General features: G+C 41.0%; 2 gene segments (V, D, J or C); one reads left to right on the forward strand and one right to left on the reverse strand.

Annotated features, from left to right (window-relative positions):
* LOC122808929 overlaps nucleotides 1-20582 on the reverse strand; it is a 285071-nt gene that overhangs the window by 215115 nt on the left and 49374 nt on the right.
* Nucleotides 16714-17751, forward strand: LOC122808928. The segment is given in 2 exon segments: nucleotides 16714-16966; nucleotides 17160-17751. Coding segments are annotated over 2 exon segments (453 nt in total).

The raw sequence follows: 20582 nt of genomic DNA on the forward strand, positions 1-20582 counted from the left end.
TTGCAAAAACACCAACACTGAAGACACATATAATTCAAATAATGGTAAAAATGCAGCCTTTATCGATGAAGATCCACCGTGAAAAATTATAAGGATAGAAATAAAGACAATACATAAACGTGTTTCACTGGTCAAAGATACCTTCTTCAGTATATCTAAAACACAGCCACTGATTAACCGGCTTAAATATTTCATGGGAATCACATATTCAGTACACAAGTATGCCATACTTAACAACAAATATGTGTTTTCCATAGTAAATGCTATATATATCCAAGAACTGATTAAATGACATAATTGTTAGATTGTTAAATAACTAGATACCATATTGTAAAAAAGTGTTCAGAGTTATAAAAATTTTATTCCAGAATAGTACATCTATCTTCAACATACAGCACTAAAAACTGATAGAAATTGTAAAATAGCATTTTTTTAAGAAAATCAATACATATCCAGTCAAAAAATAAATAATATATATATATATATATATATATATATATATATATATATATATATATATATATATGTATATGTGTGTGTGTGTGTGTGTGTGTGTGTGTGTGTGTGTTCATTCAATCCCAGTCTAAATAATGCAATGATACAATGTTTCTCTTCACTAGAAAGAATATATGACCAGACCATATAGTTATCATGCTGTCAATACCTGTAAATATAAAGGCAGCACCAGGATGTTTAAGCATATATTATATAGCACATTGGTGTCTTTTTAACACCTGATATCGGGTATTCAGCTATGCATAGCTAGAGCATCTGAAATGTTTTCTCCAGGGAAAAGAACAAAGAAGTAAAAGTTATTTGAATGTATTTCTTATTTTATTTAACATTTGTTTACAGGGAAAGTTTCACTTGGAACAAAGCCACTTTTCAGCAGTGGCCCAGGAAGAAACGCTCCAGATGCATGGCTTTATAACGTGGGAGAAAACTGGTGCACCTGGAGGAAACCCACACGAATGCAGGGAGACATGCAGACTCTGCACAGAAGGCACCCCAGCCGAGAATCAAACCAGAGAACGTCTTGCTGTGAGGCAACAAGGCTAACGCTTCACCAGATTCTTTTTGTGCTCATCCCTAGTTTTGCATTAGTATTTTACCTTTCTGTATGTGAAAACACATTTTGGTAACATTTGTGTCCGTTCATTATCACTCGAGTATGTTCTAATGCCCAGAAATTTACTCACACAACTCTTCATTGTTGTTCCTTTATGTTGTTAGTAGTGCCAACTCAAATTTATTGTTACAAACACATTCACTGTAGCATAAAAGTTGTATTTGTGCATACCAGAAAGGCAAAATGCTAGATCAACACTTGGTGCACACAAAATGAATCTAAAAATGCATTCAAACTGTATTGACTGGTTCAATACCTGTAATAGTACAGCTTGCCGAAACTGCTCTTTCTGTAAATAAATCATAAAATAAATACTTTACATAGCCACCCGGTGATGTAAACATGAGTTCTAGATGATTGTCACTATTGATGTGACACCCGACCCCATGTGCAAAATGGGAAAAAAGGGGGTTTGGATGGATGAATAAATAGGTCTGGTAATACTGCTAAGGTGTTTTCTATATGCAAGCTTATTACACGTAAAAGTGATTGGATCATTTTTGAATAAATATGCATTGGTTTTCTTATGAGCTGCTATTTTACTAATGGTCTAGAAGGCATTAGTGATATGCATTCTTGATGACTGTACATTGCACTGTGCTTGTACACTAGAATGTATATGTATAGTTTTTTTTTTCCTGTAAGTAGTATGCACTGCTCTGTCACTACTTTCATTTCTGTATTTTTTGTTTGTGAAATGCTTTGTATTTCACCCAGGCTGTGCCTGAAATTGGTCAATACTGATCAGTGCACTATCCCGGTAAACAAATAAATTTGTATTGAATGAAAATGTAGAGTATGTTTTTAAAGTAAAAATGACTGTCCACAAGAAGTTCAGGGTAGTGCTTGTTATGCCACTGACCTAAAGGACAGTATATGTCAGCTGCTGTTGCCAGATATCAAACCACCTCCACCTAAGTAAAGCTTACTGTCCCTTCCCACCTAACTCAGTAAATTACTGGAAATATTAAGTGTTATGCTGGTAATTAAAATAAAGAGCCTTACCCAGCCCCATGGAGTACAGTAATAAAGTATGACTAGCCTAAACAACCCACATGTATTTAGCAGCATGACTGTCTAAGGGGCCAGTTGATGAAGGATGAACTCAAATGAGAAAATGTCACCTCGGCCATCGTTAGTGGGGGGTGATGCTGGGCCAGTAGCATTAGTGACAACTAACCGTGGCTGAGTATATTTTCCATCTGTAGTGGCCATGTTGGCTCATGCTAGACTATTCAGGGACTCTCCTGCTAAGAGAAAGATAAAGGCATGAGAGAGCATGCACATCCTCTTCTCCAACCAGCCAGTCATTGTGAGTCCATGGGCATCCTGCAAAACATTGCTTCGAGGGACCAGTAGCTATCCTACTCCCTATTACATGACTCACTGTTGGGGGAATGGATGAGCTGAAATGGTTTCCCTAACAGGTATGAATGGACTGGAAGGCTCTCACCTATACCCAGGTTGCAGGATTGCTACTCCTGTGGAACTAATTGGATAAATGAGTGCAGGTAGTGGAACCATCATGTAAGGTCTGTCATAAGTGGGGAGAAATAAAAACAAGGCATCTTCTATTAATGTGCAATAGCTTAAATGATATTATGCAGGAAAACGTCACTAGTATTAAAATAAACATTCACACTGACAACAGAGCAATCATAGTGTCAGTTGTAAATCCAGCATTACTCACAGGAGTAAGTCAGACTACTGCAAATCAGGTGCCAAGCAAACTGTAACCAGTGCTCAAGAAAAGGTTCTGTGAAAAACATAAAATGAAACTGATGTACAAATAGCAAAAAAAGAGTGTTAAGCAGTAAAAGAGAAGTTACACATCCCTAACAGCCAGTCCTACTGCCTGCAGTGCTTTCTGTGCAAATTCAGATCCACAGGCTGCACCACAAGCTGCTTAGACCTAGAACTTGGCTATTTAAGTGTAACCTTCAAGTGCTACTGTTACATTGCCTTCATTTTATGTGTCTTGGGGACCAGCTGTTTATGCACTAACAACTGAGTTTACCATTGGCCAAGCTGCTTTCCATATAGTCTACAAATACAAGTGCATGCAGCTTTGGATCTTGAGGGTGTGGGGGGCATACTCTACAAGACATTATCACAGGAAAGAAATAATCACAACCTTTTCCACAGCATAGAGCTTATCTACTTCATGCACTACAAGTTTCAGAAAAACAGAAAAAAGTATATGAGTGCAAAGTATTTTAAAGCTTTGAAAGCCATAAGACACTTCACACAATCACAAAGACAGCAGTCAGAAGTAAAGGACCTGTGTGATGAATGAATGGCTATAAAAGCTGTGAAACACTTCACTATGCCAAACTCTTATGTGTGCCTGTGTGAATGTGTGTGAGGGCCAGATCAAGCAAATATGACCTAGGTTGCTTCCTAGAACACAGTGCTAGCTCAGGGGTCTGACTTGTTTTAAAAAATAGCCACTCTACACTTTCTGGAAGCACCTATTTTACCCAGAAAGCACTGCTGCTCTGTCCATGGGCAATTTGAAGCACTGTCACTGAAACACCAGTTTCATCCAGAAGCAGCCTTGAAATGTTGCTGCTGCCATGGATGAGAGATTTGATTTGATGTGTAGCCCTCCTCTGTACTTCCTTTCAGGTGGGAGATTTGATTTGATATGTAGCCTTGTTCTGTACTTTCTTTATGCAGAGACACAAGGGAGCAGAAATGTAGCCCATTCTGTGGGAGACAAGGAAGGGGAGATGTAGCCAATTTTGAGGGAGACAAGGAAGAGACCTGCAGGGATGTGTTTGAAGTACCATTCTGCAGCCCCTGCCCCAAGACCTATAATTTACATGCTCAGATCTGCCTCCAGAATGATAACAGAAAACATAATACAGGTAAATCACTGGGGATTACAACTACTCAGTAATACTAATCGTTAATAGTGTCATACTTTCTTAAAAAATACATATGCTCTATCTTTATTTATTTATTTTTTATTTACCAAGTTTTTTTTTGTAACATAGTCCCAGCAATACTGTCTAGTTAAGTGACTTGCTCTAGGTCACACAGTAGGCATATGGATCTACACACAACTACAGGTATCAGCTCATTAAGAGCTTAGTGTCATAATCCACTATAGTAACTGCCAGGCCTTCTTTAACTTCATCATTTTATGATGAGTCACTGAGGATAATAGTCAGTCAGTAATGCCAGTCATTAGAGTTTCATGCATTTGAAGCTAATGAGAGTCTTCTGGCACTTAAGTTACTAAGCTATTATCAAACTGCTTCTTATAGTCAAAAGTACAGGTTTAAATCCTTCCACCTCCATTTGCGGACTATGCACCTTTGAGTAAATCACTCATACAGGGCTAATAGTGTTGAAAAGCTAAGGGAGTGTGGATCTTTAGAAAGTCGATCGGTACAAAAGACTTTTTTTTTTCTTTTCTCTTGCAGAGCCAGTGTTGCACGTGGAGCTGCTGTAGGAAGCTGATTGTAAAAAAGTACCTCTTTCATTCTTGAGTTAAAGCCAAAGGCCTTTTTTTAATGGGGCAATTTATCAGGGACTGGCACAGGGCGCTAGATGAGACAACTACAGCTCCAGACAGTGCTCCTTGGTCATTCCTGAAAAGGGACACTTTGTACAGTGAATTCACCTGGCCAGCAAATGGATATTTTTGACCAAAGAAGTTGGGAGCTATTTTTTCAATTCCTTGTAAAATTTGTGTCTTTCTGGAAAAGTGTTGAGGATTGTTACCATTAAATAATGGCAAGCATGCAACTTTCAGAAAATGCTCAACTCTCTAAGAATATAAGAGAGTCATTTAAAATCTGTTTCTGAATTCTGAGCCTTTGTCCCTGATTTGAGGTAAGAAGTTGAGAGAGAAAAGTGGGGGGGGGGTTGCAGCAGGATCCACTGTGTGGCTTTGACAGCAATGAGATGAGATACATTTCTGGCCCATTATTTATGAATGTATTCATTTGGGTCTACTTTAGAACACCGACACGCCAAAACACTGACGACGAGAACACCGAGACCAGAAGATCAACAACTGAGATGATGGACAGTTTAAAAGCCCAACACTGAGAACACCGATATGTTAAGGTAAGTGTACGATAGTGACAGACTTTAGAGTTTGTGGCGGGTTAAGTGAGTTAGGGTTAGGGCGCGGGTTTGGTGAGTGTGCGATAGTGACAAGCCTTAGGGTTAGGGTTTGGGTTAAGGTTAGTGCATAGATAGTTGTGTATGTAAGGTTTAGTGTAGGTTTGTAAGGTTTTTGGTGTGCTTGTGTTGTGTGTGTGTTTTTCGGAAAAGGTATTTGTTTTGTTTTGTTGATTGTCGGGATTATGGTTTGTCGGGCATGTGAAGTTTCGTGCTTTTGAGCTGTCGATCTTCTGGTCTCGTTGTTCTCGTCATCAGTGTTTTGGCGTGTCGGTGTTCTAAAGTAGACCCATTCATTCCCCTGTTCTCAATAAGATATCTGAGGTGTACAAGCAAGCAAGTGTCTGTAACTGATGGTTGTATGTGTGTATAAATATTTGGCTTCTGCGACCCATGGTAGATTTCGTGTTAGTGTAAAGGAAAGGATTGATTATGGTAAAGAGGAACAACATCATCATGTAAGCCATGCTCTTTGGGTACGATTATTGGTTACCTTGTTTTCTTGCCTGTTGGCAGTGTGTTTATTAATTTGCTGTGCAAAAACCAGACAACATGAAGTCTATGAGTGCAATGTTAATATTTTAACTGCAAAAACATTTATAGTTAACCGTGTTTTTTTTGCAGAGACTACAACAGCCTGTCTGGTACATGGTATAAATGAGTATGGCTATGCGCTAGTTAGGTACTGCAGGGTTTGATTCCTTCAGCCTTCATTTGTTTACTGTATGACTCTGATGAGGTCACTTTACCAGGCAGTGCTCCTAGGCTAACTTGAAAAAGGACACTTGCATCCAGTTTGTTTTACAAATGACACAGATGCTAATTATATGCTGTTTGACTGAGCACCCCAGCACATGTCTTGAAGTTTAATGGGTTGCCAGATGCATTTTCAATAAATGTGAGTTTTAAGAGAAGAGAACTTTACTGCTGCTAATGTTAGTTTTCAGTGTGACACTGTCGTACTTTATTTAACAAAATGACTGTCAGTGGTTTTGCTGTAAAATTTGAAATAACAGTATTAAATTAAATCCAAATCTCACTGATTATTGTAAAAGTAAAAAAAAAAGAAACAGTATGCTCACTAATAGGTTTGAACAGTGTTTTATGGTAACTGAGGAGAGATTTCCAAATATTCAGATATTCAGATATTGGTATGACTGTGGGGGATGGGGGCAGTCCATTACCCTGCCTAGCGCCCCATTTGGTCATGAACCAGTTGTGTGTGTGTGTGTGTGTGTGTGTGTGTGTGTGTGTGTGTGTGTGTGTCTGAGAGAGAGAGAGAGAGAGAGAGAGAGAGAGAGAGAGAGAGAGACTTGTTCTCAGTTTGTACATTGTCATAAATTACTACACTTGTGTGAACATGGAATCATGTATTTCTCACATGTCCTCTGAATATAGACATGGGTAGCAGTGGACCCCTCCCCACAGGAGTCACCATGTTGTGTTGTCATCTCTTGACATTGCCTGTGCCTCTGCTTCTGATATTTTGAAAATAGAATACACATGGTTTAGAGGTAATATGAGTAACAATGTTTTGCTGAAATCATCATCTTCTTTCAGCTGTTCGCATTAGGGATCTCCACAGCGGATCATCTGTTTTCATTTCTTCCTGTCCTCTGCATCTTGCACTGTCACACCAACCGCCTGCATGTCCTCTCTCACCACATCCATAAACCTTATCTTAGGCCTTCCTCTTTTCCTCTTATCTGGCAGCTCCATCCTTAGCATTCTTTTCCCAATATACCCAGCATCCCTCCTCAGCACATGTCCAAACCAATGCAATTTCACCTCTCTTGTTTTGTCTCCAAACTGTCCAACCTGAGCTGACCCCCCCTAATATACTGATTCCTAATCCTATCCATCCTAGTCACACCCAGTGCAAATCTTAACATCTTTAAATCTGCCACATCCAGCTCTGACTCCTGCCTTTTTGTCAATGCCACAGTTTCCAACCCATATAACATAGCTGGTCTCACTACCCTCTTGTAGACCTTCCCTTTCACTCTTACTGGTACCCGTCTGTCACAAATCACTCCTGACACTCTTCTCCACCCATTCCACCCTGCCTGTACTCACTTCTTCAACTCTCTTCCACACTCACCATTACTCTGAACTGTTGATCCCAAGTACTTAAACTCATCCACCTTTACCAGCTCTACTCCCTGCATCCTCACCATTCCTCTACCCTCCCTCTCATTTAGACACATATATTCTATTTTAGCCCTGCTGACCTTCATTCCTCTCCTCTCTAGAGCATATCTCCACCTTTCCAGGATCTCCTCAACCTGGTCCCTACTCTCACTACAGATCACAATGTCATCTGCAAACATCATAGTCCACGGGGCCTCCTGTCTGATCTCATCTGTCAACCTGTCCATCACCACTGCAAATAAGAAAGGGCTCAGAGCTGATCCATAGGTTCATAGGTTCATAGGTTGGTACTAGGCTATCAGCCCTAGGGCCTATACAAGCCTAGCCATAACAATTCTCTGGCTATTTCTTCCCACACTATTTACTTCCCTGGACCCCTGTCTAGCAGGGCAACTGACGTGATCCCTGGGGTGAATTTCCTTTCTCCCATCCAATCGTCAAGGTTCCTTTTGAAGAGGGTCAAAGAGGCACTCTGCTTGACATGTATGGGCAATCTACTCCAGAGTCTGGGTAGTCTCTAGGTCAGGAACCTATCCCGCCATCATGTTTTGTTTATTGTGATGACAAGGTTTAGATCCCTGGAGCGTGTGGCTCTGAGGGATTGGGATTTCTTTAAGTGTAGCATGTCCAACAGCTCTGGGTTTGACATAGCCTTGTATGTTAAGCAGAGATCGCCTCTGAGTAGACGATATGCGACAGAGTATAGCTGGAGTTTTTTAAGGTGATCAGCATAGGGCAGCTGCTTTAGGCCTGTAATTCTTTTAATGAGGTATTTCTGCGGTCTTTCCAGTTGTTGCAGATGTCTTGAGAGGTACATACCAAATGGGGCATTGTATTCTATAATGGGTCTAATGAGAGATGAGTACAGTGGGACAATGACCTCTTTTTATCTGGATGAAAAGCCTTTAGTGATGAGGTGTGCCACATAGAAGGATTTCCTGACTGTTGTGGCGATGTGGTTATCGAACGTGAGACCACTGTCCACCTGTGTCCCCAAGTCTCTTATCACATTTTTGTTGTTTAGTGTACTGCCACCTATATGGTAATTCATGGATACATGCTTTTTCCCAAAGGAGATAACTATACATTTCTTGGCATTGAGCTTGAGCCCATGGCTCTGGCACCAAGCATCTGTTTCTGTAAGGCCCTTTTGAAGAGTATCCACATCATTTGGGGATTCAATAATGGCTCCCAGTTTGCAGTCATCTGCGAACTTTGTTAGCCAGAGTCTCTTAGTGTTGGCCTGTACTTCAGAGAAGTAGATGCCAAACAAGAGCAGTCCCAGGACTGAACCCTGAGGTACTCCACTTGTCTGGAGCTGGATTTGGAGTGGGCTACTTTTACAGTGTGGGTTCTATCAGTAAGCCAGTTAACAACCAATTGGGATTAATGCCCAGCTTAGTAAGTTTATCTATAATTCCAGAGTGGGGGATGGTGTCAAAGGCCTTGGCAAGGTCTAGATAAGCTGTGTGGACCACCTTACCCTTGTCCATGGCTCTGGAGACTGATTCGAAGAAGTCAATCAGGTTCAGGAGACAAGATCGGCCCTTCACGAACCCAAACTGGGTGGGGTCCAGTGTTTGAAGGTTGCCAATGTCTTTGTTTATAAGTTCCATGATAATACGCTCCATGGCCTTGCAGATAAGGCTTGTCAGACTGATGGGACGGTAGTTTCCGGGATCCAAGGTGGATCCCCCTTGTGGAGTGGGATAACTGTAGCTCTACACCACTCAGTGGGCATGAAACCTGAGGTGAGGCTATGATTAAACATGACACTTAGGTGAGGTGCCAGTTCATATTGTAGTTCATGTAGTACACAGCCTGGGATGTCATCTGGTCCCATGGATGCTGCATTCTTAGCTTTGGAGAGTGTGTTTTTTACCTGTGTGGCCGTTATTACCAAAATTTAGCAATCTTCCGGTATTGAGATGGGCCATTTAGGGGGTGAGAGGGGGGTGAAGTTGGCACTGAATCGATCTGCCAGGATATTGGCAATATCCTTGGGATCAGTATAATTAATGCCATTCTGTTTTAGCTCAAAGCAGATGTGAGCATTGTCATTTAGATTCTTGACATAGTTATAGAATGCCTTGTGGTTGTCTTTGGAATCTTTGGCAAATTTGTTTTCGGAACTAGGTTTGGAGGATTTTATGAGGGAACTCAGTTTCTAACTGAGGCTGGTAAGGGAGTTTTTTGCATCCTGGGATTTTCCTCTTTTCTGCAACAGTTTCTTCCTTTTGTTGTAAAGTTTGTTTATGGCAGGGGACCACCAGATTGGCTTCCTTTTTTTGGATGAGAGCATCTTGTTTCTATTTGGGATGGCACGATTCATGCATGAGTGGATGTGCTCGTACAGTGCCTTAGTGTAGGATTCAGCAGTTGAACTTTCAGTTCCCATCTGCATGGGTGTCATGAAGTTTGTCACTTCTGACTTGAGTAGCATGAAGTTGGCTTTGGAGAAGTTTTTTATGGAGGTTTCCTTACTGAGGGGTGGGGGTGGAATGTGAATGCTAAGGGTGATTAGCTTATGGTCAAACCTGAATAACGAGGGGGGGACCTTAGGTGTGGAGCATCGATTTCCCAAGTTGGTAATGACCAGGTCTAGGATGTTGGCGCCCCTGATGTAATCCCACCTCCACCTTAAACGTATCTGTCACTCCCACCGCAGTCCTCACCACTGTCACACTACCCTCGTACATATCCTGTACCACTCTTACATACTTCTCTGCCACTCCCGGCTTCCTCATACAATACCACAACTCCTCTCTAGGCACTCTGTCATATGCTTTCTCTAAGTCTAAATTTTTCTTTAATTTTTCATTTTTTTCATTTAATGTTTCACTGAAATGGTAATGAAAAATGATTACATGCTTTCTGCACATATACAGTGGTTCATTATGAGGTGGTACAGACATAAGGCAACTCTTGGTGGTAGAGAAATTAGAGTGATATTTTTCAGAGGCTAATAGCGTTACCAAAAGGCAAGATAATAAGTATCCAGCATAGGTTAAGTACCCTTTGCATATCATCACAATCATCTATATTTCTGTATTTAAATTTTTTATCTTATTTTAAAATTTCCTCTTGATTCTCCATAATAAACCATTGACAAATGGTAAACTTTGTACCTCATTGTATACACAAACACACACACATGCACATGCATGCATACAAGCACATGCATATACACATACACACTTCCCATAGCTTTTCTCAAATTTTTGACAAAGTACATATTGTATTCTGTGAATATACATGACAACATGGACCCTGATGGGCAGAACAAGCACTGTGTTTTCTGAAATGAAGTACTGTTACCCCATCATTGCCTCATAATGAAAGTTAAGATGGTTAGGGGAGGCTTTTTCACATCCCACATAATGGAACAATAAGATTTTTTTTTCCATTTCCTATTTAACAGTTTCATAACTGGTATGTCTACTTACATCAAACATTAAAAAAAACATAAAGATATAGTTATAGAAGAAAGGACAGCAGATATTTAAACAGATTTTTAAAAAATGTTATGTTTTATATAAGTCAAATTATTTCTTAAAAATGTTTTGTATACGTTTCCCTTTTTGCATAGATGAGAAAGCTTTAGGTTGCGTGTATAATTAATTCAGTTAGTTGTATCTAAGTAGACCGTGTGACAATGAAATAGAGGGCTCGTAAGTCTGATGTCATAAATAATGTATCCACAACACATTACTCCATGCTTTAAAAGCCGTGCTGCCTACAGAATGAAAGATTACATTAGAAAAAGATTAGATTAGAAAAAAGAAAAAAAAAAAAATATATCTCTTGTTTTTCCTGCTTTACTAGTTTAGTCCAGTTTCAGAGTTGCTGATTCCTGGGCTTTGGTTGTAGTTCCTGTGTACTGTTTCCTTGCCTTATTTGGGGGAAGGGAAGCTACCTTGCTTTCCTGCTTTACTAGTTTAGTCCAGTTTCAGAGTTGCTGATTCCTGGGCTTTGGTTGTAGTTCCTGTGTACTGTTTCCTTGCCTTATTTGGGGAAGGGAAGCTACCTTGCTTACCAGTGGGAGTGGGAAGCATTGAGCTGCCTTTTGTCCAGTTTTGTGAGGTTTCAGCCAGTAACTAGTAGTTTATTGGTCGCTTTGGGCCAGTTTCTAGCTTTTCCAGCCCCTGGTATAAAAGCGCTAGCGTGTTAGCGATTTAGAAGCGATTTAGCGAGGAGCTGCCACTGTTGCACACTAGGGCAGTGCCGGTTAAGCAGGTTTAAACTATTCGGGCTACCTAAAGTCCACTCTTCAAATTTTCCCTTAAAACTACCTTCCTCGAACTATACTACTGATCAAATCAGCGTATCCTATAACTAAAAAGATCAACTCTACTTGACTCCAAGTAGACTATTCTCTATCTATTAAACCTAGCACTTGCTCCTACAGTACTTATTACCTTGATACGGCACTCTTGTCATAGATAGTACCCCAAAAAGGCAACCCCCCATTTCTTGGTCACCCACGTCCCCCGGAATCTTTTTTTAAAGTTTTTCGTCTACCCTTCTAGCATGTCGAGTGATCAGTTGCTAGTGTCCTCTCCTGCTCAGCTGGTGAACCTGGGAATATTGAGGCAATGTTTCAATTGCCTCATGTACACAGACAACCCTTTCCTCCTCCCACAAAACACAAATACATGCGAGAGATGCAACTATATGGCCAAACTGGAGGCTGAGCTCTCAACATAGGACTGGCAAGACCAGTCAGGAGGAGAAGGTTACCACACACACTAAAGACCCAGTCTCACATAGTACCATTACAACCTCAAATCATACACATAAACACACAAAGACATACTCGGAGGCTCTGATCAAAAATCTACCAAAACAGCAGAGGCCACCAAAGCAGACACCCAAACAACCACCACCTCAGAACACAACATCCGCAACACATAGACCTCACAGTCAGAGTGTCAAACAGTCACAGCCCTTAAGGCCAAACACAATGCCAGACACACTAGTCATTGGTGACTCCATAGTCAGACACACTGATGTCCCGCTCACCAGACTGAGTAAGGAGAAGGTCACAGTAAGCTGCCTGTCGGGCGCTAGAATCCGCCACATAACGCAAGCACTCAGGTCTCTCAACAGCAGGTACAAATATGACTCAGTCATTGTCCACGCTGGTGTAAACGACCTGAAACATTACCTCCTTGGACTACATGAAAAGAGACATTGAGGAGCTCTCTGATTATGTAGCCCAGGCAGGTATGACCCTGACCTTGAGCAGTATCCTACCTTCACCAAGAATGATGCCACAATACAGAGATAAGATGATCAGCTTTAACAATTGGCTTAAACACTGGTGTCATTCAAAGGGGATCCAGTATCTGTCTGCCTGGGATGACATGCTGGACAAGCCACGCTGTTTCCAAGGGACGGCTTGCACCTGTCACCCTGGGATTCCGGATATTGGCAAAGGCTCTTGCCACCCCCATAGTGCCTTTTTAGGCAAGGCTCAAATTCTAAACCTACCACCCTAGAACACAAAAAGGAAAAACTAAGGGTAATGCTGCTCAATGCCAGAAGTCTAAATCTCAAAATGCACGCACTCGAGGCCCTTCTCAGTATGGAGAACATCGATGTCTGTGCTGTGACAGAAACCTGGTTCAAGGCTCCTGAGAGCACCCCAGCGCTATCAGGTTTTACCTCATATCATGCGTTCCGCCCCAAAATCCGGACAATACCAAGAAAGGAGGGGGTATCCATATTCATCAAGGACACCCACACCTCAAGACTGGTGGCAACGCATACGATGCATCGGAGACCATCCAGGTGCAATTAACCATAGGCAAGACTGCTCTGCAAATTGTAGCATGTTACAGGCCACCCTCACAAACTCAGGAAACTCACATGGCCTTCCTGAAAACACTAGAGGGATAAATGTATCACCAAACACTATCATACTAGGTGACTTCAATTACCCTAATATAGACTGGGAACACTACTCAAGCCCAAACACCCTAGCCCAAAAGTTCCTGGAATTCATAAACTCAAATGCCATGGAACAACTAGTCACCATCCCCACAAGAGGAGATAACATACTTGATCTCATCATCACGAACATGGGAGCACAATGTTCAACACCGAAGTATACCCTCACTGGTGAGATCAGATCACAAACTAATCTCGCTGGAGGTCCTCATCCCACCCCACCTGAAATAAAAGACCACAGTAAAGAACTTCTCAAAAGCCGACTTCACACTTCTAAAGACTAGTGTGGTCTCCTTTCAGGCCCCGAGCCGGCGGAAAACAATACTCAAGCCGCTGAATCACTTACAAACGCCTTCTACCAGCACCTGCAGGACTGCATGGATAAGGCAATCCCAAGCAAAACAAAGACTCTTTGTACCAAAGGCAAGCGTCCAGTCTGGTGGACCCCAGCCATAAACAAACTCTACAACAAAGGAGGAAGCTACTACAAGATAGAGCAAAATCCTTAAAAGGTAAGACACCCTTGATCACTATAAGTAAAAAACTAAGAGCTCTCATAAAATCATCCAAAGCAAATTTCGAGAGAAAAATAGCTAAAGACTCAAAGGACAATCATAAGGCCTTCTTTAGCTATGTTAGAAACCTAGGAGGAAACTCCCAGATATGCTCAGAACTAGTTCAAAATGATGTGAAGATTACTGATCCTACAGACATTGCCAACATACTGGCTGACAGGTTCAGTGCAAACTTCTCCCCTCCCTCCCGGCCAAAAGGAGAGATATCTATACCAAATGAGTGCAGCCCCCAAACATCTCCAGCGCCCAAGTGAGAACTGCTCTCTCCAAAGCAAAAACACAGCATCCATGGGACCCGATGGTGTCCCCGGCTGTGTGCTCCACGAACTCAATGAGGAATTAAACCCACAGCTAGGACAGCTGTTTAATCAAAGTCTTACCTCTGGATACGCACTCCAGGAGTGGCGCACTGCAACTGTGGTCCCACTTCACAAAGGCGGTGCCTCCACAGACCCTGGAAATTACCGCCCATTAGCTTGACAAGCCTTATCTGCAAAGCCATGGAGAGGATCATAATGGACCTCATAAATAAAGACATAGGGAATTTGCAGACTTTGGATCCAACCCAGTTTGGCTTTGTCAAAGGCAGATCATGCCTTTTAAACTTGGTTGACTTTTTCAAACAGTCACCAAAGCCATTGATGAGGGAAAGGCAGTCCATACAGCCTACCTCGATCTGGCTAAGGCCTTCATACAATACCCCACTCGGGTATCATTGAAAAACTCATCAGCTTAAATGTTAACCCATACATCACAAGATGGGTTGCAAACTGGCTGAGTGACAGAACCCACAGGGTCAGAGTTGCTGGCGCCATGTCAGACTCAAAGCCTGTCACAAGTGGTGTCCCACAGGGCTCAGTCCTGGGCCCACTCTTGTTTGGCATCTACTTTTCCAAGTACAAGCAAACACAGGAGGGTTATGGCTGACAAAGTTTGCAGATGACTGCAAACTGGGCCATAGTAGAAAACACATCTGACACAGATATCCTTCAGAAGGGTCTCACAGAAGCGGATAACTGGTGCCAGAGCCACGCCTAAAGTTAAATGGCAAAAATGCATAGTCATACCCTTCGGGAAAAACAAGGTTACCCCTAGCTACCAAATAGGTGGCAATCCACTGAGCACAGAAGAAGTTATCAGGGACCTGGGGACCCAGGTTGATAGTAGTCTGTCATTCGACACCCATGTAGCTAAAGTAGTTAGGAAGTCCTTCTACATTGCCCACCTTATCATGAAGGGATTCTCATCTAGATCAAGGGAGGTCATAGTCTCCCTTTACTCATCACTCATCAGACCAATGATTGGTACAATGCCCCATTCGGAATGTATCTGACCCGACACTTGCAGCAGCTGGAGAGGCCACAAAAGTTCCTCACCAAAAGGATAAAAGGTCTCAAAATCTGTCCTATGCTGCCCGACTGAAAGAACTCCAGCTCTATTCAGTAAACACGCTTGCTCAGAGGTGACCTTTGCCTAACATACAAGGCCATGTCAAACCCAGATTTGATGAATATGCTTCACCTCAAAAATCTAGATCCATCAGAGCCACAAGGGCGGAGACTTAAACCTCGACACGGCTATTAATAGGACGTGCTGGAGAGATAGATTCATCACCCAAAGACTCCCTATGCTGTGGAACAAAATCCCGGTACATGTGAGGCAGAGCACCTCGCTGGCCTTGTTCAAGAGAAATCTTGACCAATGGATGGGAGATCGCAGATATACCCCAGGAATTACCTCAGTGTCACTGCTAGACAGAGGCACAGCAAAATAATGGGTATAGTTCCCCATACTAAAGGGGTGGCGTAAGCCACAAAACAATGGGCTAGGCTTATAAATGCCCTCGGGCAGATAGCCTAGTATGAACCTATGAACCTATGAAGAAAGTATATTATTTATTTTAAATTCAATTCTAACTTTTTTCTGAGAGGATATTATAGGAATAAGAAAATAGACATAGAAATTAATATCAACACAAAACTACATTATTGCATGAAACAGACTTTAGGAATATTGCTTAATGATGTATTGAATGACTGACTATGATATTTTACAGTCAGCTACGGTAGTGCAGTGGTAGCGCTGCTGCCTCACAGAAACAAGTTTTCCCGTTCGATCTTCGGAGGGAGTGCTTTCTGGGTGAATGAATTCACGCATTCATGCGTGAATGGGCGTGCTTTCGTTGAAAGTTGGGCGTCGAGCTAACAACTCATCACCGTGAATGTCTACTCCCAATCAATAGCGTTCCTTTGTGGCGACCCCTAACAGAGAGAAGGCAACTGATTGAGTTTATTTTATAATTGCTACAAGACAAACACAAAAATACGACAAAAATGCAAGGTAACCAGTGATACTGTAATGAGTTCCAGTATTTTATACATAACTTCACCGTGATAGCAATGTGTTTTATCAAAAAACTGTGGTATAGCCAAAGGTGAAGCATGTTGGATAGCTCACCAATAGAAACAAAGCAATAAGTACAGCAAAACCAGAAAAGTATAGGGAGGCAAATTTTATTTTGGGTGAAGTAAATATGGAAGGGGTTTATAGGGGATGAAGAATTGTGTACATATTTACAGGGTATTTGTTGCATCATGTGCTAGTGAGAAATACTGAGGTGTCCGTATAAATAGTAATGTATAGATGCATCAGGAGATTTGACTAGCTATGTGACATGATCTGTCTTAGTACAATTACATTTAACTTTCTCTTGCAAAAATTATATCGCCCATAGAACTACCGTCAGTTAACAGGAAGGGCATCAGAAGGAACTGAGAAATAATCGATCATCAACAGAAGAAATTATGACTGCAGCGCCCATCTCTGCCCATATTTATTACTATTCAAGTGCTTATTTGCATAAATACATCTGTTTACATAAACGACCTTATTTTGTACTTTGAGAATATTTAAAGAGCACTTTCCTGATACAAGTCGTTTTCTGTATTCAGTTAGAGGACAGACACAATGATTTCAATGACTTACTTTGTCTGGATGGTCTTGTTGCAACTATGTGTTCAAGGTAAAAATGTCAGATGCTGGCTTAATTATTTCATAATATTTATCTTATGGTATTTATATGTAACTTTATCCAGTGACTGTATAACACATGCTGAGCTACGGAATAAAAATGATTAATATGCTATATATTCATAACGGCATCAATCTGTGTATTTTGGAACTGCAGTATTTTAGCTATTTTTTTTCTCCCCCAGATGCTGAAGGTGACATTGTGATGACTCAGTCTCCTTCCTCTAAATCTGTGTTACCAGGAGAAACTGTCACTATTAACTGTAAGGCCAGTTCAGACATTAGCAGCTGGATAGCCTGGTACCAGCAGAAACATGGACAGAGCCCTAAACTCCTTATCTATAGAGCTAGTAACAGAGTATCTGGGGTCCCAGATCGGTTCAGTGGCAGTGGATCTGGGACTGACTTCACCCTTACAATCAGCAATGTTCAGACAGGGGACTCTGGAGATTATTACTGTCAGCAGCACTACGACTACCCTCTCACAGTGATACAAGCCTTGTTAAAAACTTCCTCTGATGACAGTAACCCAAAACATCTGTGGTTACAGACTATGCAGCTGGTACATGCTGTTGTGGGCTAAAATAAGAAATGTTTCTTCTCCATATTTAAACAGGTTTGTTTTCTCTGTCTTAAAGGAATGCACTGTGACTTTGTTCAGGCACTAAAATACACTGCAGTTATTTTCTGCACCACAGCTACAGTTAACCTGTCATTCTGAAACTGATCTTCTTCTTCTTCTTTCGGCTTTTCCCGGTTAGGGGGTCACCACAGCGGATCATCTGTCCGCTCATGATTGGCAGTGGAGTTTTACAGTGTCGAGTTGCCAGCACCCAACCTTCCACAGAAGGCACACACACGCACACACACACTCATGCCTAGGGCCAATTTAGAATGTCCAGTCCACCTACAGCATGTCTTTGGGATGTGGGAGGAAACCGGAGCACCATGCGAGTTTTTACTCCAAAGGAACAATATAAAGTGACATTGGTAAAAACTTCAAGATCATAATTCAGCACTTTCTAAACAAATAAACACTTTTGCTTTGAATCACTTGCATGACTTGCAAAAAAGGATAAGGAATGTTGCATATTAGGAAGTGATAATAAACATGTTTGCTGAAACATACCAATGAAATTTTAAAGGAAGCTTAATGTTCCCATCTGCTGTAACCTTCCCTGATAATTACTCAATACTGTACAGTACACATTATAACAATTAATATACATGTTGGCAGCCTTTTAGTGAGTATTTTCTCACAAGCATATCATGTTCTGAACAGATGATCTTTTATTTTTATTATTTTATGTAATTCTGAAACTGATACACTATGCTTAATCACTGCAGAATTTAGCATTAACAGTGCAGCATATACACAACTAATAAATGTACTGAGCCTAATAACATTTTGTGTAGATAATACCCTGAACCCTTCACATCTATCCCTTCCCCACAGATAGTGTTACTCTAGTCACTATCCATTTATTACATGCCATCTAGACTTTACCTGTAAAGCAATGCCTTGAGGACTCAGTAGGTATTCACCTTGTCAGTAAAAAGTAATAAAAGGAAGTTAATGCCACACTTGTATAAGACTGGAATTTAGCAATGCTAAGTGCTTTACAAAGCATTATTAAGTATCTTTCTTACATTAGAAGGGTGTTTAGTAAAGCTATCTTTTTATAGGTTCATAGCTGAATACTAGACAAATTGCCTTGAAGGTTTATTTTTAAGCATAGTCAATAACCCACAATCATAATCAAACGCTGTACCTTGTGTTAACAAAGCAAGGACCTTAACAATTATGCCAAACCCACCAGTTCCTGAATATAGGCCATAACTGTGGCACTTATACATATCTATCTATCTATCTATCTATCTATCTGGGGGGGGGGGGTACATGTGTGTATGTCTGGTAATGTAGCTCAACTGTTGCTTTGGCTGGCAGCTTTTCTGCCTCTACTGTTTGTTCAACAGGTCACCTGATTAACAGATGTATAAGAGCACTATAATATCAACGCTGGAGAATGTGTCCTTTCCCAATATTGTGCAGTGTTGAAGTTGGTGTATTTAAATAGAAGGAGGTGCGGAGAGCACAAATCCTTTCATGGGAATACATGATTTGCATGCTTCAGGACATAAACTTGGAGCATGCAAACCAAAATAAAATTCTCGTTTTGGTGGTGGTGTTTTTAGTTTTGATTTTTTTTTCAATTAGAAGAGCTACTATATTATGCAGTGTTGACTCATTTCCATACTGATATAAAATATCTGATCTAAAATATGAAAATATACCTATCTTTATCACTAGCCTACCAACATTGTCAAGCATTTATCACCATTCTACCCAGATCATCAATTAAAGAAACTTCATACCATTCACACTAAAAAACAAAACTTCACACAGTACACAGAAAAAATAAACCCACATCACCAGCCTCAAAGGTGACAGAGATGAATAAACCCTAACTGTTGCTCAGGTGACCCACATTCAGTTAATAGTTTGAGCACTTGAAGGAGAGACAAGGAGGATAGGTGAGCTCATTCCGAGGGGAGGGCATGTACTTGGGCACACCTCCATGGATGATCCCTGGTGGAGTCTTGAGACACATGGGAAGTGCTCCCTACAAGGGTTTTTCATATCTCACAGATGGAGGCATAAACAATACACTGCAAGTCCATTGCACAGCACCCCTTGGGCAGACTGAGTGTGCACAGGGGCAGGACCAGGCCTAAAAAAGAAAAACTCCCTCAAGGTTTCTAATTAATATTAACAGTTTGTATGAGCTCCGGTTCAGGAAGCAGGTCTCTGTTTTCTCTGATTACTTTAAATAAACAATCTGACACACACACACACACACACACACACACACACACACACACACACACACACACACACACACTGTTTGATAGGGATTACAGCTGTAGCCATTTACTTTTTGCACACTGATGATGCCATGGGTCGAAACCACTTTGTTATGAACTGTAGCTGTCATTCCTGCTATTAAATTTTCCAGTTTAATATTTCAGTACTTAGTGAATGTCCCGCATTGTTATCTCTGCATTTATGCAGATTATATTTGGAAGTGCTGGAGTTTTTGTTTTTGGTAATCTATTTATCCGTTGCACTGCATGGCTATTTGTGCACCATTTTTGCTGGAAGTTATTTATTCAAGACTGCTGAATGCCAAATGTTGTTTGGGACTTTATTTCAGTATTTGGAAGCCGCGGGATGAAATTTCATTAAGGAAGTGAAGTACTACATTTAGTGTCATGCAGTTATTATTTCCTGCATTTAATGGAGCGTTACTATACGTCGTGGGATTTACATGTTCCAGCAATTAATTGTCAGACAGACAGGATTGAAGGTTGTTTTTAAACAATCTTTCAGTGGACAATGATGATTTTACTGTTTTTATGAGTGAAATGGCTAGTGTTGATAATAATAATGTTGCAGTATGGTCCGATATGGACAAGGAATTTAAACTGCTTTTGGATGCTACTAAAAAGGTGTGCACTAATGTTGGGCATAATAAGTTGTTGAAGGCTTACTTTAATACTAATGTGGACATTAACAGGGAAATGCTGCCAAATAAAAAAACAGCTTA

This window comes from Protopterus annectens, chromosome 8.part0 (genome assembly GCF_019279795.1).
Source record: "Protopterus annectens isolate FY-2018-M chromosome 8.part0, PAN1.0, whole genome shotgun sequence".
Taxonomy (NCBI): domain Eukaryota; kingdom Metazoa; phylum Chordata; order Ceratodontiformes; family Protopteridae; genus Protopterus; species Protopterus annectens.